The following is a 24,469-nucleotide window of genomic DNA, read 5'->3' on the forward strand; positions in this document are numbered from 1 at the left end:
ATTGAATAGAGTTGCATGCAATCCTAGAAATAGGACGACATAAACCTATCGAATTAGAGTCAAATCTAATAGGAGAATCCATAGATCGGATTAGAGTCAAACCTAATAGGAGAATCCATAGATCGAGTTAATACGATAATAGGGGTTTTAATTAGAAAGAGATTTCAATTAATCAACATAGAGTTAGTTGTTTTTATTCTCGAAACAGATATTAACAAAAGTTAGGGATTTCTACAGATCAAGACAAGTGAATAAATCGTTTAATTCAGATTTAGAATAATAAAATATTCGGGTGGGATGGGCGTCTTATAGTTTGAACTTGTGTCAAATGAGTACCTGATAAAAAATTTAATCATCACTCCATATAAGTCAATATTAGTATAACTCTGTTTTATACATTTTGTTACAAGAAATCGTACATATTTTTGTCATGTCATATAAAAGTATACATGTTATATGTCTTTTTATAAAATATATGGTATTTAATACTTTATAATGATTTTGATTAAAAAAACTTTATGGAATGATTAATATCATTGATTAAACGGTTAAAAGTTTCAAAATGATTAATGTTGACTCTTTTTATATAATATTCGGGTGGGGATGGGAGTCATATAGTTTGAACTTGTGTTAAATGGGTACTTGATAAAAAAGTTTAATCATCATTCCACATAAGCCAAGATTAGTATAAATCTGTTTTATACATTTTGTTATAAGAAATCGTACATATTTTTGTTATGTCATATAAAAGTATACATGTTATATGTTTTGATTGACATTGAATCATCTAATTTTTAATAGAAATAGTGAGTTGTAAATTTAAAGGGGTTATTTTACTACTTAAATAATGAATTTAACCATTTAACATCTAATGAGTTACTTAGAATTTCTTTCTTTGTTTTATATTGATTAATTTCAATCAAATAGATGTAAATGACCAATTAATAAGAAGATAAATTTTTGAAAAAATAAGCAAATTGGGAGGCCGGAAGCCAGCATTAGATATATAGCAAACACACAATGAAATTAGATGTCTCGGCAAAGTGCATTCCAGCGCTGATTAGGTAAACCTACATCAAGAAAAAAAATGGTATGTATATATCATCATCTCTCATGTATAATAATTAAAAATATGAAATAATAAAATGATATTAAAAATTTAGTTTTTCTAGAAAAATATTCAAAATTCTTATTTTTTTATATTTTAATTATAATTTTTATGGTAATTGAAGATATATTCTTCTATTATGTTATTTTATCAATATTATATCAATCTCTAACTCTATGGGTGAAAAAGAAAAGAAAAAAGAATGTAAAAATTATTATTTTATAGAAATAAATACCTCACGTGATGTTGGCCCTTGGGATCGGATTAATAATGTGGATGGAGGGAATGTGGCGCACTTTATAGAAATCCTCTCCTTCTTTTCCATCTATCACTTCAATCCTTTCTTTCAATGACGAAGATATTCCTAACATTAAATTCAATTCTTGGAGAGTAGTAATGTACCTCAATCCTTCTGGAAGCATTCTTAAACTCTTAACATGGATCAACTCCAATTCTCGAAGGCATGGCATTGCACCTTCTTCTATTTCCCACTCCTCCAGCTTTCTTAAAATCATTCCAAGAAAATCAAGTTTAGGAAATCCATTTGCAGAGCACACCATTTTACTCCCAATATATGCTCCCTCCAAATAGAGAATCCTCAAATGACATAGCTTTTCTAATACCGCCATTGGATCTTGTCTCAGCTCATTATCAAAGTTAATTTGACAATATTTGATGGAAGAAATTTCAAAACATGACCGTTCGGATGTGTCTCATCTTCTATCCGACCCAGTAATTTCAGTTTGGAGAGGTGATAATATTGAGAAAGGAGTTCTAAGTCTAGGTGTGAGCCTGAGCCATAAAAAAAACGTAAGGACACTGACCTAAGGCGTTGCAATTTGGCTAGCAAGATTAGGGTAGGCTTCACATATTTTGCTCTGGTAAATGCTATTCCTAAACTCTGAATATTAGTCCACCTATGCACCGCATTATTTTCAACCGCCTTCTCATCCACCACTATGACCTTCAAAGTTTCAATATTTTTTGAAGTGAACCCTTGCCGCCAACGAAATCCATAGACATACGATTTTATTACAATATGCCTTAAACGTTCTAACTTAAACACACCATCTGGAATTACAATGTCATCACAAAACTTGATGTATAAAGTGTATAGATTCTTCAACCTGCCAAAAGATCGCGGCAAAATCATTTTGTTATTGTAGTATAACTTCAAGTATCTCAAATGTTGGAGATTACCAATTTCAGTCGACACATTCAATTCTTGGAGAGTAGTAATGTACCTCAATCCTTCTGGAAGCATCCTTAAACTCTGTCCATCGGCCAACTTCAATTCTCGAAGGCATGGCATTGCACCTTCTTCTATTTCCCACTCCTCCAACTCAAATAACCAAGACATTTGAAGATAATCAAGTTTAGGAAATCCATTTGCAGAGCACACCATTTTACTCCCAATATATGCTTGTTGCAAATGGAGAATCCTCAAATGACATAGCTTTTCTAATACGACCATTGGATCTTGTCTCAGCCTACAGGTGCACAAAGTTAAATTGACAATATTTGATGGAAGAAATTTCAAAACATGACCGTTCGGATGTGGCTCATCTTCTATCCGCCCCCATAATTTCAGTTTGGAGAGGTGATAATATTGAGAAAGGGGTTCTAAGTCTAGGTGTGAGACATCAAAAAACTTAAGGACACTGACCTAAGGCGTTGCGATTTGGCTAGCAAGATTAGGGTAGGCTTCATATATTGTGCTCTGGTAAATGCCATTCCTAAACTCTGAATATTAGTCCACCTAAGCACCGCATTATTTTCAGCCGCCTTCTCATCCACCACCATGTACTTCAAAGTTTCAATATTTTTTGAAGTGAACCCTTGCCGCAACCGAAATCCATATAAGGGTAATGTCCCATTCAATTTTATTACAATATGCCTTAAACGTTCTAACTTAAACACACCATCTGGAATTACAATGTCATAACAATACTTGATGTATAAAGTGTACAGATTCTTCAACCTGCCAATAGATCGCGGCAAAATCATTTTGTTATTGTAGTATAACTTCAAGTATCTCAAATGTTGGAGATTACCAATTTCAGCTGACACATGCCACTCTTCATAACTGCATTTTCCTTTTTGAAGAGTCAACACCCTTAAAAATTCGAAGCTTTTGTATTTTGAAATGTGGAATTCAACCGGTTCCACATTTTGAGGAAACAACAAAGAACGTAATTTTGGATGTTCTCCCTTCAAATAAACAAAATTCCGTTCACTAGGATGAATAGAAATTCTTCGTAGCATAGATTTTGCCAATGTCACATCATATTCATGCAGTGGTTGTTGAATAATTTCCAAGAACTTCTCCTCTCTTGCTTTCTTCGTGCATAAGTCTCTCAAGAGATCATGCATTCGACATGTCTCGACATTTGTTCCTGTATAGTCTCGCCTGCTAACTTGAACTAAGCTCCTATCTATAAGCTCTTCTAGGAAATTTTCACCTAAATCCTCCATCAAGAATTCTTCGGTTTTCGGAATGAAACCTTCAGCGATCCATAATCGAATGAGTTCTTTTTTAGGTATCTCCCAATCTTCTGGATAATGACTAAGATACAAAAAGCATGGTTTTAAAGGATAAGGCAAGTCATTGTAGCTTAAAACCAAAATTCTGTTCACTGCACCATATTGACGATCTTGGTGTGGGAGCTCATTTAAGTGTCCATGGATGTTTTTATGAACCATCTCCCATTGAGCCACGGACTGTTTTGTTGCCAGCAAGCAACCCAACACAACAATTGCTAAAGGCAAGCCTCCACATTTTTTCACCATCTCTTTTCCAAGCTTCACAAATTCTTCTGAGCAGCATTGAGAACCCATTTTGCTCCGTGGGAATGCTTTCTTACACAAAAGATTCCAACTTTCATCATCCGTAAGAAATGAGAGCTCGATGGGAGTGTTGCAAGAATCGGCTCGTGAAGCCACATTCCTGTTGCGTGTTGTGAACAATATTTTGCTTCCCTTTCTTCCTCGTGGAAAAGCAGGTTTAAGAATATCCCAATCCTCGCTTCTCCAAATATCATCGAGGACCACCAAATACCGCTTTTCTTTCAAAGCATCAAAAGCGTTCTCGTCAGCTCAATCTCGTCCATTTTCTCAATTTTCTCCCTATCATTGTTAGAAGGAGAGAGAACTTTCTTCAAGACACTAAGCAAAACCTCTCTCGGCTTACATTGTTGAGAGATAGAAAACCAAGCCAAGAAATCAAAATGGCGTCTCACATCAACATGATTATATACTTTTCTGGCAAGAGTAGTCTTACCGAGGCCCCCCATGCCGACTATGGAAACTACGGCGTGGGGTCTATCTTCTTCAGTCATCAATTTGGTCATGATATCCTTGGTGCTAACCTCCAAGCTAACAACGTCCTCTTCCTCGACATGTGAGTATGTCCTTCTAAACTGTTGCTGCACCTTGAAAATTGAGCTAGAGCCTTCTCCATCATCGGGTATTTCAAAAGCTGGAAGATTCTCGGAAATGTTTTGGAGCTTGGTCATGATTGCTTTGAGCTGCAACCCGATTTTGTGCAGATGATAAGGTTTGGTGAAAATGGAGGTGAATCTCTTGACAATCCCATGAAAACCTCGTTGATATGCTGCTTTAAGAATAAAAGAGTCGATGACATCTTCAGCATCATAAGCAAGATTTCTGATTTCCGACACCCGATTCTGGAAACGCGCATCTTGTTCAAGATTGCGATCCGCGTCCTTCAAGAAACACTGCATTCGCTTCAGTTCAGCCCTTAGGCTCTCAACTTGATCTTTCACATCTTTGAGGAAAACAGCTTCATGGATGAGTAAATCTGAAATTCTTTCAACAGCTAAGGACACAATAGCCTGTTCCATTTCTCCTGCTGGTCCAGAACAGATTCCACAAACTGATCTGCAAGTATTAGTAGAATATTTTATGTATTTGTGGATAAGTATCTCTCTTTATCAGAAGTTTTGAAGAGCTGTTTTTGGGTGTGAGGTTGGTAATTACTGTTCTTTGGACAGCAAATAGCTGAACTTATTATTATTATTATTATTATTATGGAACGTAACTTTTTTTTAAAGAAAATAACATATATTCAAACTTAACATGTGGATAACCCTTGTCCTAAATTAGTTGTAGCCCTTCTCGATCTTGCTTCAATTTTATACACTTCATATTTCCTTATAATGTCATCGACTAACCACATAACTAATTACTATTAACATATTTAATGACTCCTTTAATTGTAATTGAGTGAGAGCTAGACGAAATTACACCATTTGTATTAAGCTTAACATAACCACTTTCTGGAGCTAACTATTTTGAATCAAAAGCCATAAAATTCGAATGGTACATAGCCATTGAGGGTGGCGAATAACTTCTCGTCCAACTGATACCATCTACCACATCCTAAACAGAGCTATAACTATGGAAAAGCACAAACATATTCCTGTTTTTATTGATTAATAGTAATGTTTATAGAAAAATATAGAGTAAATCAAATTTATTTTGATATCAATAGATGTTGATTTAATAATGAAAAATTCATAACAGTTATAAAATAATTTCTTCCAATTAAAAAGCAATTTTTTTTCTTTTTTTCTTTTTAAGAAAGAAAAGACTAGTGGACATAAAATTCCAAAAGCGCAAGAGATTTTCCACAATGAAAACAAAAGCTGTTTTCAATTTCCACGTTGGATTCCACACAAAATCGATAAAGTCAAATGGCATGTGAAGAAAAATGGGCAGAGGATTGGAACAATTCCGGTTGATGGGACTGATAGTGGAGATAACATTGAGGTAATCCTTCTCTAGACTTAGTTAACAGTTGAATATTGTTGAAATACTTTAGTTTTATTGTTTTGAATCGAAGCCAAAATTTTTTTGGAGTGGGATATAATGTTCATTTCCAGGTAGATTATGCATGTTAAATTCCGAAATTGTTATACTTTATGTTTCTAACCATATTGTCACGCATAAGGTTTTTAGTTGTGAATGCATACATCACGAAATAGAAGTTACCAATAGGATGTGTGTTGTGGATTGGCAGCTGACTTAAAAGATATTTTGAATAAAACTCATTGTAGATTATTAAATCACGTAGTAAATTGAGTTACTTATGAACAAAAGAGAGAAGTTTCATGCTTTCTGAACTTTCTTCTTTATTAATGTGGACGAGTTGTGCTATGCATTATTGTCTGTAGTGTAGGACTATAATGTGCAAAATATCATCGTGACTAGAAATTTCTGTCTATACAATTACCATATGTTTCTAGCTGACATTAGTGGAGGTACTTAGCAAGAGAGGAGGATGCGCTTAAGTAGCATGGACAGATAAGCTTGCTTCAAACATTTAGCACTTTGCATTGCATTTGAATGATGTCCTTTTCCTCAAATTTGATGTCACAATGCTTTAGGAAAAAAAAAAGGGAAAAAAGAAAACGAGTTTGTGGCCTCATTTGCGTAACTAAAATCCTCAAGTTTTTGACTCGACACCCAAAATTGATTATTCGTTGATGACACCTGAAATTGCTTATTCATTAATGTCAGGCTTTGATTAGTTTAAATGGTTACTGAAGTTATATATAATTATTTCCATGGCATTCTTTGTCAAATTTAACAAGCAGAATATCCCTTTTATTTACAGGAGTCCATTTTAGCTATTAGCTTTAGCAACAAGGGATCCAGATACATATGTTCAGGAGGAAGTGGTCAAGTTGTAAGAATATGGGATTTGCAGCGGAAGCGTTGCATCAAATGGTTAAGAGGTCATACCAGCTCAATAACAGGTGTTATGTATAACTGCAAAGATGAGCACTTGGCCTCCATCAGCCTAAGTGGGGATCTGATACTTCACAACCTTGCTTCTGGGGCAAAGGCTGCTGAATTAAAAGATCCCGATGCACAGGTTGTTGAGTTTGTTGCATTTGGGTGCTTATGTTAAGTTCTTAGTCATGTTTGCAAGCTAATTTTCCTCTGATGGATTTAAGACCAGGAACTAAAGGTACTTGATTATTCGCGGATTAGTCGACACATTTTGGTGACTGCAGGTGATGATGGATCTGTCCATTTATGGGATACCACTGGTCGTAGCCCAAAGGTTCTCTTCTCTCTGTCTGTCTTAATATTCTTGATGTTCTAAGCATATATGTAATCCACTGGCTTTTACAGGTCTCTTGGTTGAAACAGCACTCTGCTCCGACAGCTGGCATTAGTTTCTCACCCTCCAATGATAAGGTCTCATTGTTTCTTCTTTTCCTTATTAAGGCTTAATTAAAGGAATAGGCTGACTTTTTCTGGAAGGTTGAGATGAAGGAATTTTTTTTTTAATGGTTAAGATATCTTTCAAAAATTGTTAAATATTCTGACATTTCATTATTCTTTTTCCTTTTCAACAGATTATTGCTAGTGTTGGGTTGGATAAGTAGCTATACACTTAGGACTCAGGGTCTAGAAGACCCTCAGCTTTCATTTCATATGAGGCACCTTTTTCTTCATTGGCATTTAAAGATGATGGTTGGACACTGTCAGCTGGTACTGGTAATGGTAGAGTGGTGTTCTATGATATTCGGGGAAAACTACAGCCTTTTACTGTTCTTCGTGCTTATAGTAGTTCGGAGGTTGGTTATCTTTTGCTCTATTATCACTTTTTAATATAAAAAGAGACCCAGGCCCTGATAAGTTCTTTTAGTTTGCACTTGCTTTCTATTTTCCTTCAAGAACTCTAACTTGATATGGAATTTTGAATGGTATTTGTATAAAAGATCATGTTCTATAATGGAACTAATGATATTAATTGGATGTCACTGCTTGCTTGTTTGTGCTCCAACTTCAACGTGTTTTGTGTAAATAGAAAGTAATAAACCTTATTCCTTTAACATTTTAAATCCTAAGTGTTTATAGCATCTATTAGGCTGTTTCAAGTTTATGTTGGCAAAGATCAAAACCTGCCATTGTTAATGAGAGTACTTGCACTGCTGAGACTGCTCTTTTGGGAGGTGCAATGGAGGATTCTGTTCTTATGCCAGACCCACTTCCATCTGCGACATCAACAAGCCTTTCGTCATCCACAGCAGTTTCTAGTTCTCGTATCACTGGCCGTTCAGGTCCTGCAGAAGTATCTTCTCTTACTAGTAGTAGTGGATTGTTAAAGATAATAAAACGGTTAGAGAGGTAGTTAGTGAGGGCTGGTAAGTTAGCTAGTTTGTTAGAGATAGCAAGTTATAAATACTATCGTCTGGCTTTGTATTGAGCCAAGTAACAGTCTAAGTTCATTTTATAAACAGTTTGTTTAGTAAATTTCTGAAGGTTACCTAGTTTTCTTCATGGTATCAGTCGCTAGGGGTTCTTGATCATGGCAACTACAAACTCTGTTGCGTCGGATTCTGCTGAAGTGCATGGCTCAGTGTTTGCTGCTGAGTGTGTGGTGAATTCGCTTCCTAGACATGACGTTGTGAAACTTGATGAAGGAATGTTTCTTCAATGGAAGCAACAGGTAAGATTCATTGTTAATGGCTATGATCTCTTCGGTTTTCTTGATGGATCTATTGCAGTGCCGTCGAGGTTTGTACAAGCACCGGATGGTGCGCTTGTGGTCAATCCAGTGGCATCAGTGTATCACCAACAGGATAATCTACTCACGTCTTGGCTTCTCTCCACCATAAGTTCATCAATTTTTTCATCCTTTATGGATGTCCAATCGGCGAACGACGTATGGACCATGGCGTTGGAGATGTTTGCGGCCGATTCCGATCAAAGGCAGTCACGATTGCGTCATGAGCTTCACTCTCTCAAGAAAGGAAGCATGTCGTTCCGTGATTATGTTGCGAAGTTAAAACGTGTGTGTGCTCTGTTGGAATCCTCTGGATCTTCCATTTCAATGGCAGAAAGGACGGCGGTGCTTCTTGTGGGGCTTCCGTTTGAGTTTGAAGGCATCGTCTTGTCGACTTCGTTGTCTCCGACTCCGTTGCCGTTTCCACGACTGGTTAAGGCGTTACTAGAGTGTGAAACTCGGCATGCTCAGACCAGTCAAGAGGTGGTGTATGCTGCAAATCTGGTGGAGGATGTGTCTACAGATAGTGCTTCGCGAGGAGGGCGATCGGGGGTGCGTGGTCATGGAAGGACGTTTCGGCCGCGACTTCAATGCCAGATCTACTCTCGGTTTGGACACGTGGCTCAAAAATTCTATTATAGGTACCATCGTGATGAGTCGTCTCCGGTGCCACCTCCACAGCAAAACCAGATGCTGAATCTTTACTCCGGTGATGGTGGCTGGCCGTCTTATCCAAACACTAGACCTAAGGTTTCTAATTTTGGTCAACAGCATTATGGGACTAATCAAGTTAATTGTGCTATAGGTCAACATTATTTTGGGCCTGGTCAAAATTCATATGATTTTGGTCAAAATTGGTGTGCTGAAGGGGGCTTCAATGCGCAGCGTGGAGGCTAGCAGGTTGGGCCAAATGGGTGGCCTAAGCCGAGTGATGAACGGCGAGATTTTAGGCCTCCAACTCCTGGGTCGCAAGCTGGTGGGCCAAATGATGGTGTACATGGAGGGTTTGGCATGTCGTCTTATGTTGGGCCAAATATTGGGCAGAATGTTGGGCCAAATGTTCCTCCTTCGATGCCTACAAATCCGTTTGTGAATAATGTTCAGCTCAATCCAGCTAATCCGATCGGTACCACGACAGTTCCATGGCGAACCAAGCTGCGTGCGCGAGTATTTTCCGCCTCAAACCCTTGTTTTGGACTTCCTAGGTTGGGAGATAAACATGCGTCGGACTATTCTGATCTGTCGATCTCTAGTTCTCATGCTAACTCCGATCGACATAGAGTGAGTGGGGATGCGTCTGACTCGCCGATTCCTGGACCAGTTGGGACGTCGTCTTGGTATCCTGATTCAGGAGCCAGCAATCATGTTTGTCAGGATACGTCAGATATGCATAATGCTACTCCTTATTCAGGTACGTCTTCTATTTTAATGGGTAATGGTACGCCCGCATTAATATCGTCTGTTGGTCAAAGTGTTCTGCCGACATGGTCTATGTTGCTTCGGTTGTCTAATGTGTTATGTGTCCCAACTATTCGAAAAAATTTGTTGTCAGTATCACAATTTGCTACTGATAATGGGGTATTTTTTGAGTTTCACTCTACTTATTGTGTGATAAAGGACAGCGTGACACATGAGGTTTTACTGACGGGGCATATTCATAATGGGCTATACCGGTTTACTATGCCGGATGGTGGTTCTTATCTGTCTGCTACTCAGGTAGAATGTTTGACCTCGACTGCTGACAGTGAGTTGTTTTCGTTATGGCACAAGCGACTTAGACATCCGTCGTCAACTGTTGTTAAAAATGTTTTACATAAATGTGATGTTCCTTTGAATAAAATTGTTTTTAGTGATGTTTGTACTGCTTGTAAAAAGGGTAAGTTTCATAAGTTGCCAGTTATGGCTTCCAAGACTGAATATACTGATCCCTTTACGTTGGTTGTATCTGATGTATGGGGACCTGCCTCGGTTGCTTCTAGTAACAATTGGTATTATGTATCGTTCATTGACATGAGTTCTCGGTTTACTTGGGTATGTCTAATTCGACAGAAGTCTCAGGTTATGAATTGCTTCATTCAGTTTCAGAAACTTGTTCACACTCAGTTTGGTAAGACCATCAAGCAATTCCAGAGCGACTGGGGTGGTGAGTATCGAGCGTTGGCTTCGATTTTGGCGTCTCAAGGCATCGTTCATCGTGTTTCGTGTCCGCATACTTCTGAGCAAAATGGTGTCGCCGAGCGTAAACATAGACACATTGTCGAAATGGGGCTTACTCTTTTAGCTCAAGCGGGTCTTTCGATGGAGTTCTGGGCATATGCGATTACATGTGCAGTTCATTTAATAAATCGTCTTCCCACACCAGTGTTGGATGGTAAGACTCCATATGGTGTGCTTTATGGACGAGACCCTACTTATGATCACCTGCGTATCTTTGGATGTTGTTGCTATCCGTTTTTACGCCCGTTTCAGCGTCACAAATTAGAATTTTGGTCTCAACCATGTACATTCTTGGGCTACAGCCCTTGTCACAAAGGGTACCAATGTCTGTTGCCGGATGGTCGCGTTATTGTTTCTCGACATGTGGAGTTTGATGAATCTAGGTTCCTCTCTCCGCCAAATATATCTCGGTCACGCGAGGTGAGTACTATACCTACTTATTTTCCTGTTCTTGAGACTAATCCGTTGTTACAACGGAACTCTGTTATTGGTCCTGTTTGTCCGCCTAGTGTACCTGGGGCTCGGAGTCCTCAGAGTAGAGTGGATGTTAGTCCAACAAATACTAACTATCGTAATACTCCCTTATTGAATGAGTTTTTGACTGAAGAAGATATTTCTCATCATGGTGTCTTGCATTCTGAAAATCAATCTCCCACGCCCACTGTTCCAATTCCGTCTGACCCTACAGGACCAGAGGTGTCTGTGCCTAATGTGAATATTCATCCTATGACTACTCATTCAAAAGCTGGCATTTTTAAACCCAAGGTTCTTGCTGTTGAGGTTGTAGAACCGTCAACGATTGAAGAAGCTGTCGCTAGCCCTGAGTGGCAAATCGCTGCTCAAACGGAATATGATGCCTTAATTCGTAATGGTACCTGGGAACTGGTTCCTATGCCATTAGGTTACAAAGTTATAGGTTGCAAATGGTTGTTTAAAGTAAAGAAAAACCCAGATGGATCGGTTGAACGGTACAAGGCCCGTCTGGTTGCAAAAGGCTGTTCTCAAGTTTCGGGGTGCGACTTTCAAGAAACATTTAGTCCAGTTGTCAAACCTGCCACTATAAGGGTAATCTTGTCGATCGCGGTTACTAAAGGGTGGTCACTTAGACAAGTTGATGTTAACAATACCTTCTTAAATGGTGATGTTGATAATGAAGTGTTTATGCAGCAACCTCCGGGATATGTTAAGCTTGGTTCTGACGGGAGACCTTTGGTTTGTCGATTAAAGAAGGCGTTATATGGTTTGTGACAGGCTCCACGAGCTTGGTTTGAGAAGTTGAGGACATTTCTTTTGCAAGTTGGGTTTGTTGGCTCTAAGTCGGATGCTTCTCTTTTTGTTCGAGTTCGCTCAGACTCCACTCTCTATGTTCTTGTTTATGTTGATGACATTATCATTACTGGTAATTTGGCGTTGGCTATTGACTGGTTTGTACAGATGTTGAATGATGAATTTTTGTTAAAAGACATGGGTGATTTACATTACTTTTTTGGGAGTTGAGGTTACCAGGTCGCCTTGTGGGAGCCTTCATCTGTGTCAAAAGAAGTACATCCGGGATATGTTGAAGCGTAGTGGTTTGACGAATGCTAAAGGCGTACATACGCCCATGATTAGCTCGTTGCATATTTCTAAAAATGATGGTGAGTTGTTATCTGATCCGACTGAGTACAGGAGTCTGGCAGGTACGTTACAGTATGTGGTCATTACTAGGCCTGATATTGCTTATGCGGTTAATAAGGTATGTCAGTTTATGCATAGTCCAACCACAGTTCATATGACTGCTCTTAAAAGGATATTACGATATTTATCTGCTACACTTGATTTTGGAATTATTTTTCGACGGTCTGATTCTCTGTCTTTAGTTGGGTTTTCTGGTGCAAACTGGGGATTAGATTTTGATGATCGGAGGTCTACTTCGGGGTCTAAGTTCATTTTATAAACAGATTGTTTAGTAAATTTCTGAAGGTTACCTAGTTTTCTTCATGGATCAACATCAAGCACACTCAATCTCTCTTCTTCTCTCGAAACACCAATTAGAAGCCATCTATGGCCAGGTGGAACACTAATGAGATTACACGCTCCTCGTTCTACATTCAATTTCAAGGATGATATGGAGGTATTTTCCCCTCTTGTGGATGTTCATCCTATTACACCCTCGCTGGATAAGCTGTGGGATGGTCATGATGGTGCAAAGAAAGAGCACCTACCCAGTGATAAGAAGCCATCCTCCCTGTTGTTTCCTTCTAGTGTCACGGGCCGCAGTTCAAAGCCCGTGACCATCGCACCAAATACATCCAATGGAGGTCTATTGCTCAGATGGGGATCATTTGGCTCACGAGAACTGGCCCGATTCAATGAGATACTAAAGAAGCCTGTCAGATTGAAGCCTGGTTGGCCCGATAGCGAAGAGATGGCAACTTAGGCTAATATGGTAACTAATCTTAGAAGATATGATATTATAATCTTAGAGATCTTAGATATGATATGGAATCTTATAAGATATTATTTTATAAGATTACATATCTTATCTAAGATATGAAATCTTAGAAGATATGATATTATATTCTTAGAGATTTGATGGTAGGTAAACTTTAATCTCGTCCGTCGATGTAATTGTATCTTGACCGTCGGTTTTGGGGGAGCTCAAGTATAAATAGAGAGCCTCCCCCTCATTTGTACTCACTCCATTCATTGTTTCATTATTCTTTGTGAATAAGAGAATAGAGAGCATTTACTCAAACACTTTGTGTGCGTCCCTTTCTTTTGTTCTTTCTAAGCTTCTTTTGGCATAAGTTTGCTTCCGCTGTACGAGTTGGTGCCTTGGAGGAGTTTTTAAGGAATCCTCATTCGAGCAAAGGCTGACTTGGGCGAGTTTGGACGAGCGAATCGCCTAAGGCTGCACGGATCCCGAGACGAAAGGTCTAGCCCCGTGACAAGTGGTATCAGAGCTAGAGTTCGAACCAAGAAGTATCCGAGCTGTTGGTTCGAAGGCACCGTTGGGATGTCAAGAGAAGAGTCTGAACAAAGGTGGGCGAGGAAGTCTTTGAGGGAGATGTTTTCGGCTGTTGAGGAACGCGTGGGGAAACTTGAAGAGTCCATGGAGGACGTCAAAGAGTCGAGCAATGCGCTTGGGGAAAGCATTGATGACTTGAGGGAGCAGTCAAGGGACTTTGTTACCGAGTGTCTCACTTTCCACAGGGATAGTGTGCAAGAGTTGCTAGATTCCCAAAGGAAGAAGCTGACGGAGAGGAACAATGCTCTCGAAGCCATGATGATGGCTTTAAAGGAGGAAACAATAGCCACGACGAGGGCTTTGAGCACAAGGATAGAGGAGCTCGAGGGAGAGTTAGCCTTGTGTCAAGCAGCCGTGGGGAAAGGAGTGTCAAGTGCAGCACTCAATAACGAGGATGTCCCGAAACCGAGAGAGTTCGCTGGGATAAGGTCTGCATGCGATGTGGACAATTTCTTGTGGAGGATGGAACACTACTTCCGTGCCAAAGGAATCGTGGATGATGCGGTTAAAGTAAATACTGCTTCAATGTTTCTTACTAACATTGCGCTTTTATGGTGGCGACGTAGGACCACAGATAAAAGGCAAGGTGAGATTGGGACGTGGCAGGAGTTCCAATGCGAATTGAAGGGACAGTTTTACCCAGAGTTTGCCGAGGAAGAAGCTCGGGCAAAGTTGCACGGAATAATGCAACGGGGCACAGTGGGGGAGTATGTTCGTGAGTTCAAGGAACTCATGCTCCAAGTTGCAAATGTGACCGATGAAGAAGCATTGCTTGCTTTTCAAAAGGGATTGAAGCCGTGGGTCAGACAGGAGGTGGAACAAAGAGGTGTCCAAAACTTGTCGGAAGCCATGACGGTAGTTGAATCTATAGTGAAGCTTGGTCAAGGGAACGACAAGCTTGGGTCTTCCAAGTCCGATGGAAGGGGCGTATGTGAAATGGATCACAAGGAAGATAGTGTGGATGGCAATGGCAACGGCGACAATGGTGGTAATGGGAAACCACGAGTTGCGAAGAAGAAACCCAAGAGGAAAAGAGACAAGCTGAAATGCTTTCTGTGCGACGGTCCACATATGTTGAAGAAATGTCCAAGGAAATCCGCGCTTAAGAAGAAGCCAGTAGAGTACTTCTTGTGTCAGGGTCCGCATAGGTTGCGGAAGTGTCCGAAGAAGTCTATCATCGAGGGGAACGATAGAGCGACAAGGAGCCCAAGAAGCTTGGTTCAAGCAAGGGAAAAGCCGAAGCCAAGAGGGCAAAGAGGAGCAAAAAGAAGCAAGTAAAGTGCTTCTTATGCCGTGGTCCGCATGAGTTGCGGAACTGTCCAAAGCAAGCCGTAGTCAAAGGAAAGGCAACGTCCGAGCATAGAGAGTCATCGGAGGGGCTTCCACCCAAGGGAGAGGTGAGTTTGTCATCGAACTTAGAGGAAGAAGTTGCGATGAAAACAGTGAAGCTAGGAACAATGAGGCTCGAATCGAGTGAAGCGTCGGAGTTGGCCGAGTCATCGACAAGGCTTCCACCTATGGGAGAGGTGGGTGGTGCATCGGACTTCAAGGAAAAAGAAGTGATGCATGTGGGACAGTTGACCCGAGTAAATGCAAAGGTACATTCGAAACACTCTAATAGTGTTTTGCATTCTAACTTGTGTACTTGGCGAGAACGTAGGGGCCCTTTCGAAGTTCTTGAGCAAGGAGGCCGAGAGACTGTGGGCAAAGCGAAGCCAAGTGTCGCGAATCATGAGGATTCTGTTCGAGGGAAGTTAGAATGTGGGCAAGGGAGTGACATAACTCCTTGTCGTCGAGATGTACAAACGAGTAAGACGGCTAGAGTTAAGAAGCGACGAAAGCCGAGGTAAAAGTCCCAAATAAAGGGAAAGGCTAAGGCGTCGAGACAAGATCGAGACGAATCAAGCCAGTGCCATCCAGAAGTCGCAACGAGGGCGTTGCGAGAATGGGTGGGGGAGAATGTCACGGGCCGCAGTTCAAAGCCCGTGACTATCGCACCAAATGCATCCAATGGAGGTCTATTGCTCAGATGGGGATCATTTGGCTCACGAGAACTGGCCCGATTCAATGAGATACTAAAGAAGCCTGTCAGATTGAAGCCTGGTTGGCCCGATAGCGAAGAGATGGCAACTTAGGCTAATATGGTAACTAATCTTAGAAGATATGATATTATAATCTTAGAGATCTTAGATATGATATGGAATCTTATAAGATATTATTTTATAAGATTACATATCTTATCTAAGATATGGAATCTTAGAAGATATGATATTATATTCTTAGAGATTTGATGGTAGGTAAACTTTAATCTCGTCCGTCGATGTAATTGTATCTTGACCGTCGGTTTTGGGGGAGCTCAAGTATAAATAGAGAGCCTCCCCCTCATTTGTACTCACTCCATTTATTGTTTCATTATTCTTTGTGAATAAGAGAATAGAGAGCATTTACTCAAACACTTTGTGTGCGTCCCTTTCTTTTGTTCTTTATAAGCTTCTTTTGGCATAAGTTTGCTTCCGCTGTACGAGTTGGTGCCTTGGAGGAGTTCTTAAGGAATCCTCATTCAAGTAAAGGCTGACTTGGGCGAGTTTGGACGAGCGAATCGCCTAAGGCCGTACGGATCGCGAGACGAAAGGTCTAGCCCCGTGACACTAGCAGGAGGTTTGCTTTTGCTGATGATGGAGCCAGTGATCACCCAATACTTGATTGGAAGTCCAGTTCAATGTCTCAACAGGTTTTTTGCTTTTTGCTTTTTTGTTATTGATAACAGTAATGCATAACATATTTATTTTGATTTTTTTTGTACAAGATATTACTTTAAATCTTCATGGTAATGTTCTGCTAGTTTCATGCAAGTATATGAGTTGATCCTAAGTTGTCATTTTTGCATAGAATGGGACTGTGGTCTTTTTGTGCATTATGTTGTATGTTTGGAGCATTATAAGTGTTTGTATTAAAAAGTCCAATAGATCAACTGTGTTTTAGTATGGCTTTGCATGTTTTGAGGATTTCTCTGATTTACAATTGCAGACAACTTACTATCATCTGCAGTGGGATATCATTTCCAACAACTTTCATTTCTCTTAATAAATGAATTGGCTGAGCTTGATTCACAGGCTATTATATCCTATGTTCTTTAGTTATCGAACTGTTTCTGATACTTAATTTGGTTTTTTGAGAGCAATCGATATGGCTTTTCAGTATTTTTCCCCATAATGATGTTTGTACACCACTTATCTTTTCAGGATGTGACGAAGTCTTTTACAGCTTTGGAATCTACCCCTACACCATCTTCCAAGAGTGAAGAGACCTCCATCACTCCTCCAGAAGCTTGGGGTGATGAGAAGATATCTGACAAATTTGCTCACCTTCGCCAGCTGCCATCTCGTTTTGGGATGCCAGCTTCCGGTGGTCTGACAACGAGCTCTATTTATGCTGGACAAGATCAGTCTTCAATGCTCAGTCAGCCCAGTTCTAACCTAAGCTATGAAAATTTGCACACGAAAGATGTCTCTTCAAATCAGGAGGCTTCTTCACTAGGATTTCCTGGACATTTCTCCTTGAGCTCCATGTCTGCTTTATCTTTTGGTTCAAAAGGCATCACTAGAGCTGCCAGCCTTGACTCACCAAAACTAGCATCTTTAGCACCGCCTCGAAGGTTTTCAACATATGCCGAGAGAATTAGTACTACATCTGCTTTTAGTGATGGAACATCCCATTTGGTGGCTTCTCCAAAAACAAAAAAAACGGGAGCTGAAACCAGAGAAGAGCTGTTTAATAGCCTTTTATCGAGGTCAGATTCATTGACTGCAGCGACATCAGGAGTTCTTCCAGCAATGAATGTATGATATCTGGTTTGGTTAAATAACTATTCACTACATTAATTTCTCTAATCACTTTGGTCTTTTTATGCATTTGAGTAGTGAAGTCATCCTGGATGAAGGATTTTTACGAATTTCTATATATTTCATTGTTTTTTTTCCGGGCATGACACTGCATTGATTGTGACCATAATAGGGAGGAACATTACTACCCCCCAAGGCATCTCAACAAGATCCCCAACAAGGAAGCAACTTTACTCTTCAGCTATTTCAACAAACTCTAGAAGAAACCCTCGATTCATTTCAGAAATTCATTCATGGAGATATGAGGAACTTGCATATTGAAATTTTAAGACAATTCCACATGCAGGAGGTATTTTCCTATCGTCCTTTCCTTTATGTTGCTTTGGCTTTCATGTACATATTCTCAGCTCTAATTTGTGGAAATTATTGGAACAGATGGAGATGTCTCGTGTGATGAGCTCCATATTACAGAACCAAGCTGAACTGATGGAAGAGGTTAAGTCTCTCCGGAAAGAAAATCAGCAGCTTCGTCAATTGCTTTGAGCGCTGATTAAACAACATTATCGTGTGAGGTTAGTGAATGCCTCTTCTGATCACCTTGCCGTAACTTATGTTTCATCAGTAGGCTTGTCTCATATCAGAGTAAAACTGCTTACAAATGTGAGGCTAAGATTTTTACTTTTCAGAAACATGTATATAAATGCTTCTCGGTTGATTGAAAATGAAGCATTTAACACGATTATCTTAGTACATAGAGTTCCCTGAATTTACTACATTTTGATTTGTGTAACCTTAATAAAACAAGTCTTTAATAGAAAGTTGAGTCGCTACTTTGTTCTTATTTGGTTAAACGGGTACTTGATAAAAATGTTTAATCATCATTCCACATAAGTCGTTTTATACATTTGGTTATAAGAAATCGTACATATTTTTGTTCTGTCATATAAAAGTATACATGTTATATGTTTTGATTGACATTGTATCATCTACTTTTTAATAAAAATAGTGAGTTGTAAATTTAAAGGGGTTGTTTTACTATTTAAATAATGAATTTAACCATTTAACATCTAATGAGTTACTTAGTATTTCTTTCTTTGATTTAAATTCATTAATTCAATCAAATAGATGAAAATGACCAATCAATAACAAGATAAATTTTTAAAAAAATAAGCAAATTGGGAGGCCGAAAGTGAGCCTTAGATATATAGCAAACAATCACTTCATTCAAAATTCATACTATATAGCAATCTAATTCTTATAAAAAAAACATACACACACTTAATGAAATTAGATATATCGGCAAAGTGCGTTCCAGTGCTAATTAGGCTAACCTACATCAAGAAAAAAAAATGATATGGATATATCATCATCTCTTATGTATAATAATTAAAAATATGAAATAATAAAATGATATTAAAAATTTAGTTTTTCTAAAAAAAATATTTAAAATTCTTTTTTTATATTTTAATTATAATTTTCATGGAATTAAATATATATTCTTCTATTCTGTTATTTTATCAATATTATATCAATCTCTAACTGTATGGGTGAAAAAGAAAAGAAAAAAGAACGTAAAAATTATTATTTCATAGAAATAAATACCTGTCAATGTGGATGAAGGGAATGTGGCGCACTTTATAGAAATCCTCTCCTTCTTTTCCATCTATCACTTTAATCCTTTCTTTCAATGACGAAGATGTTTGTATTAAATTCAATTCTTGGAGAGTAGTAATGTACCTCAATCCTTCTGGAAGCATCCTTAAACTCTGTCCATCGGCCAACTTCAATTCTCGAAGGCATGGCATTGCACCTTCTTCTATTTCCCACTCCTCCAACTCAAATAACCAAGACATTTGAAGATAATCAAGTTTAGGAAATCCATTTGCAGAGCACACCATTTTACTCCCAATATATGCTTGTTGCAAATGGAGAATCCTCAAATGACATAGCTTTTCTAATACGACCATTGGATCTTGTCTCAGCCTACAGGTGCACAAAGTTAAATTGACAATATTTGATGGAAGAAATTTCAAAACATGACCGTTCGGATGTGGCTCATCTTCTATCCGCCCCCATAATTTCAGTTTGGAGAGGTGATAATATTGAGAAAGGGGTTCTAAGTCTAGGTGTGAGACATCAAAAAAACTTAAGGACACTGACCTAAGGCGTTGCGATTTGGCTAGCAAGATTAGGGTAGGCTTCATATATTGTGCTCTGGTAAATGCCATTCCTAAACTCTGAATATTAGTCCACCTAAGCACCGCATTATTTTCAGCCGCCTTCTCATCCACCACCATGTACTTCAAAGTTTCAATATTTTTTGAAGTGAACCCTTGCCGCAACCGAAATCCATATAAGGGTAATGTCCCATTCAATTTTATTACAATATGCCTTAAACGTTCTAACTTAAACACACCATCTGGAATTACAATGTCATAACAATACTTGATGTATAAAGTGTACAGATTCTTCAACCTGCCAATAGATCGCGGCAAAATCATTTTGTTATTGTAGTATAACTTCAAGTATCTCAAATGTTGGAGATTACCAATTTCAGCTGACACATGCCACTCTTCATAACTGCATTTTCCTTTTTGAAGAGTCAACACCCTTAAAAATTCGAAGCTTTTGTATTTTGAAATGTGGAATTCAACCGGTTCCACATTTTGAGGAAACAACAAAGAACGTAATTTTGGATGTTCTCCCTTCAAATAAACAAAATTCCGTTCACTAGGATGAATAGAAATTCTTCGTAGCATAGATTTTGCCAATGTCACATCATATTCATGCAGTGGTTGTTGAATAATTTCCAAGAACTTCTCCTCTCTTGCTTTCTTCGTGCATAAGTCTCTCAAGAGATCATGCATTCGACATGTCTCGACATTTGTTCCTGTATAGTCTCGCCTGCTAACTTGAACTAAGCTCCTATCTATAAGCTCTTCTAGGAAATTTTCACCTAAATCCTCCATCAAGAATTCTTCGGTTTTCGGAATGAAACCTTCAGCGATCCATAATCGAATGAGTTCTTTTTTAGGTATCTCCCAATCTTCTGGATAATGACTAAGATACAAAAAGCATGGTTTTAAAGGATAAGGCAAGTCATTGTAGCTTAAAACCAAAATTCTGTTCACTGCACCATATTGACGATCTTGGTGTGGGAGCTCATTTAAGTGTCCATGGATGTTTTTATGAACCATCTCCCATTGAGCCACGGACTGTTTTGTTGCCAGCAAGCAACCCAACACAACAATTGCTAAAGGCAAGCCTCCACATTTTTTCACCATCTCTTTTCCAAGCTTCACAAATTCTTCTGAGCAGCATTGAGAACCCATTTTGCTCCGTGGGAATGCTTTCTTACACAAAAGATTCCAACTTTCATCATCCGTAAGAAATGAGAGCTCGATGGGAGTGTTGCAAGAATCGGCTCGTGAAGCCACATTCCTGTTGCGTGTTGTGAACAATATTTTGCTTCCCTTTCTTCCTCGTGGAAAAGCAGGTTTAAGAATATCCCAATCCTCGCTTCTCCAAATATCATCGAGGACCACCAAATACCGCTTTTCTTTCAAAGCATCAAAAAGCGTTCTCGTCAGCTCAATCTCGTCCATTTTCTCAATTTTCTCCCTATCATTGTTAGAAGGAGAGAGAACTTTCTTCAAGACACTAAGCAAAACCTCTCTCGGCTTACATTGTTGAGAGATAGAAAACCAAGCCAAGAAATCAAAATGGCGTCTCACATCAACATGATTATATACTTTTCTGGCAAGAGTAGTCTTACCGAGGCCCCCCATGCCGACTATGGAAACTACGGCGTGGGGTCTATCTTCTTCAGTCATCAATTTGGTCATGATATCCTTGGTGCTAACCTCCAAGCTAACAACGTCCTCTTCCTCGACATGTGAGTATGTCCTTCTAAACTGTTGCTGCACCTTGAAAATTGAGCTAGAGCCTTCTCCATCATCGGGTATTTCAAAAGCTGGAAGATTCTCGGAAATGTTTTGGAGCTTGGTCATGATTGCTTTGAGCTGCAACCCGATTTTGTGCAGATGATAAGGTTTGGTGAAAATGGAGGTGAATCTCTTGACAATCCCATGAAAACCTCGTTGATATGCTGCTTTAAGAATAAAAGAGTCGATGACATCTTCAGCATCATAAGCAAGATTTCTGATTTCCGACACCCGATTCTGGAAACGCGCATCTTGTTCAAGATTGCGATCCGCGTCCTTCAAGAAACACTGCATTCGCTTCAGTTCAGCCCTTAGGCTCTCAACTTGATCTTTCACATCTTTGAGGAAAACAGCTTCATGGATGAGTAAATCTGAAATTCTTTCAACAGCTAAGGACACAATAGCCTGTTCCATTTCTCCTGCTGGTCCAGAACAGATTCCACAAACTGATCTGCAAGTATTAGTAGAATATTTTATGTATTTGTGGATAAGTATCTCTCTTTATCAGAAGTTTTGAAGAGCTGTTTTTGGGTGTGAGGTTGGTAATTACTGTTCTTTGGACAGCAAATAGCTGAACTTATTATTATTATTATGGAAAGTAACTTTTTTTAAATAAAATAACATATATTCAAACTTAACATGTGGATAACCCTTGTCCTAAGTTAGTTGTAGCCCTTATCTTGCTTCAATTTTATACACTTCATATTTCCTTATAATGTCATCGACTAATCACATAATTAATTACTATTAACATATTTAATGACTCCTTTAATTGTAATCGAGTGAGAGCTAGACGTAATTACACCATTTGTATTAAGCTTAACCTAATCACTTTCTGAAACTAATCATTTTGAATCAAAAGCCATAAAATTCGAATAGAACATAGTCATTGAGGGTGGCAAATAACTTCTCGTCCAACTGATACTGTTTACCACATCCTAAACAGAGCTATAACTATGGAAAAGCACAAACATATTCCAGTTTTTCTATAATAACCAACATATTGTTATTGATTAATAGTAATGTTTATAGAAAAATATAGAGTAAATCAAATTTATTTTGATATCAATAGATGTTGATTTAATAATGAAAAATTCATAACAATTATAAAATAATTTCTTCCAATTAAAAAGCAATTTTTTTTCTTTTTATCTTTTTAAGAAAGACAAGGCAAGTGGACACAAAATTCATTAAATTTTAAAAGTTAAAAAATGATAATTGAACTATTTAAATATTTTTATTTTAGTCACTGATCTATTCAATAATTTTTATTTAAGTCATTAGATTATTAGCTTTTTTTTAAAACGTCTGATTAGTTAGGTTAAAGCAACAATTCGATGAATGGTACAATGGATCAATACTCATTGACGAGTAGAATAACATTTACTAGATCAAGTCAATTTGATGCTTGGTGCCGAAGAACGGAGAACAAAACTATTTAGATTTAGATTCGTAGATACGTGACATTTAAAGTTGTTTCTTAAAAAAAAAACTTAAACTATAGAAAAGCAGGGGTAGAAGAGTTAGCGGGCAAACAATGAAGACCATATAGTAGTGATTTTAACAGCTTAATGACTTAAAGAAAACTTTTGAATAATTTAGTAACAATTTTGTAACTTTTTAATGTTAAACGATTAAAACGTAAACTTACTAGTAGTTTAATGACCTTGAATGTAGTTTACTCCAATTATTTATTATTTTTAATGTGTTGTTTTTTTACATTACCTAAATTACCAATCAGTAAACTTCACAATTGCAAAAAGTGAAGGATAGTGCTCGTTTATTAATGTTTAAACCCATGTCCTCCAATTCTTTTTTGCCCGGCCAATATAAAATTTTATCCAGAACGAAAGGACGACTTGGAAAACAACAGTACAAAGAATGTTGAACGAAAATAAGAGAAAATATTGAGAAAATAAAACAATCACGATTTTTTTTTTGTAAAATTTAATGGTAAAAAAAAAGGTTTTATATAAGAGGAGAAATTTATTTATTTTGAGGGAGTTTCATATATAATTTAAATTTAGAATTTCAAAATTCATAACCGGCCCGACAGCTCACACGTAAAATGGGAGAGTTTGGGTAAAAATATAGGCCTGAAATATGAGTTTTTGAAAAAAAGAGGCCCGTTTAGAAAACTTATTAAAAATTTATTAAAATTTTAATAAATATGGATCAATACTCATCGACGAGTAAAAGAATATATATTAGATCAAATCAATATGATGATCGGTGTTGAAGAATGAAGAAAAAAAGTATTTGGATTATAGTTCATATATGACATTTAAAGTTACTTTATGAAAAAAAAAACTAAATTGTAGAAGAGTAGGGGCAAAAGAATTTTTTTTATTGGAGCAGGCGGTGTAAACAATGAAAGTCATATAGCAATATTTTAACAACTCAATAACTTAAATAAAAATATTTAATAGCTTAGTGATCATTTTGTAACTTTTTGAAGTTAATTGAACAAAACGCAAACTTACTAGTAGTTTAGTGACCTTTGGAGTAGTTTACTCCAATTATTTATTATTTTTTGTGTTATTTTTTATATAATACCTAAATTACCCATAAATAAACTTCACAATTCTTAAAGTGGAAGATATTAGGCAATTCTTTTTACTCAGCGAATATAAAATTTTATCAAGAATGAAAGGACCACTTAGAAACCAGTAGTACAAAGAATGTTGAACGAAAATAAGAAAAATTTGAGTGAAAATTGATGAGTGAAAAAAAAAACAATAAAGCCCGTGACCATGGCACAAGATGCGCCCCATTGAGGTCTGTCGATAAGATGTGGATCATTTA

At 38.0% G+C, this 24,469-nt stretch overlaps 1 protein-coding gene and 2 pseudogenes across 1 annotated transcript; 1 reads left to right on the forward strand and 2 right to left on the reverse strand.

Annotated features, from left to right (window-relative positions):
* Positions 1-983: 983 nt before the first annotated feature.
* Positions 984-5,238, reverse strand: LOC107935323 (disease resistance protein RPP8-like; annotated as a pseudogene).
* A 289-nt stretch (positions 5,239-5,527) lies between these two features.
* LOC107935297 (protein NEDD1-like) lies at positions 5,528-18,551 on the forward strand (annotated as a pseudogene).
* A 324-nt stretch (positions 18,552-18,875) lies between these two features.
* On the reverse strand, positions 18,876-22,297 carry LOC107935329 (disease resistance protein RPP8). Its single transcript, XM_016867901.2, has 2 exons — positions 19,323-22,297; positions 18,876-19,051 (listed from the first exon to the last, which is right to left on the reverse strand). Exons 1-2 carry the CDS (start codon positions 22,076-22,078, stop codon positions 19,042-19,044), a joined length of 2,766 nt encoding a protein of 921 aa, XP_016723390.2. The 5' UTR covers positions 22,079-22,297; the 3' UTR covers positions 18,876-19,041.
* Between the last annotated feature and the right edge of the window lie 2,172 nt (positions 22,298-24,469).

This window comes from Gossypium hirsutum, chromosome D10 (assembly GCF_007990345.1).
Source record: "Gossypium hirsutum isolate 1008001.06 chromosome D10, Gossypium_hirsutum_v2.1, whole genome shotgun sequence".
Taxonomy (NCBI): domain Eukaryota; kingdom Viridiplantae; phylum Streptophyta; class Magnoliopsida; order Malvales; family Malvaceae; genus Gossypium; species Gossypium hirsutum.

What these genes read in the sequence shown, in the direction of transcription:
- LOC107935329 (XM_016867901.2), bottom strand. Translation starts at nt 22,078, where the DNA reads ATGGAACAGGCTATTGTGTCCTTAGCTGTTGAAAGAATTTCAGATTTA.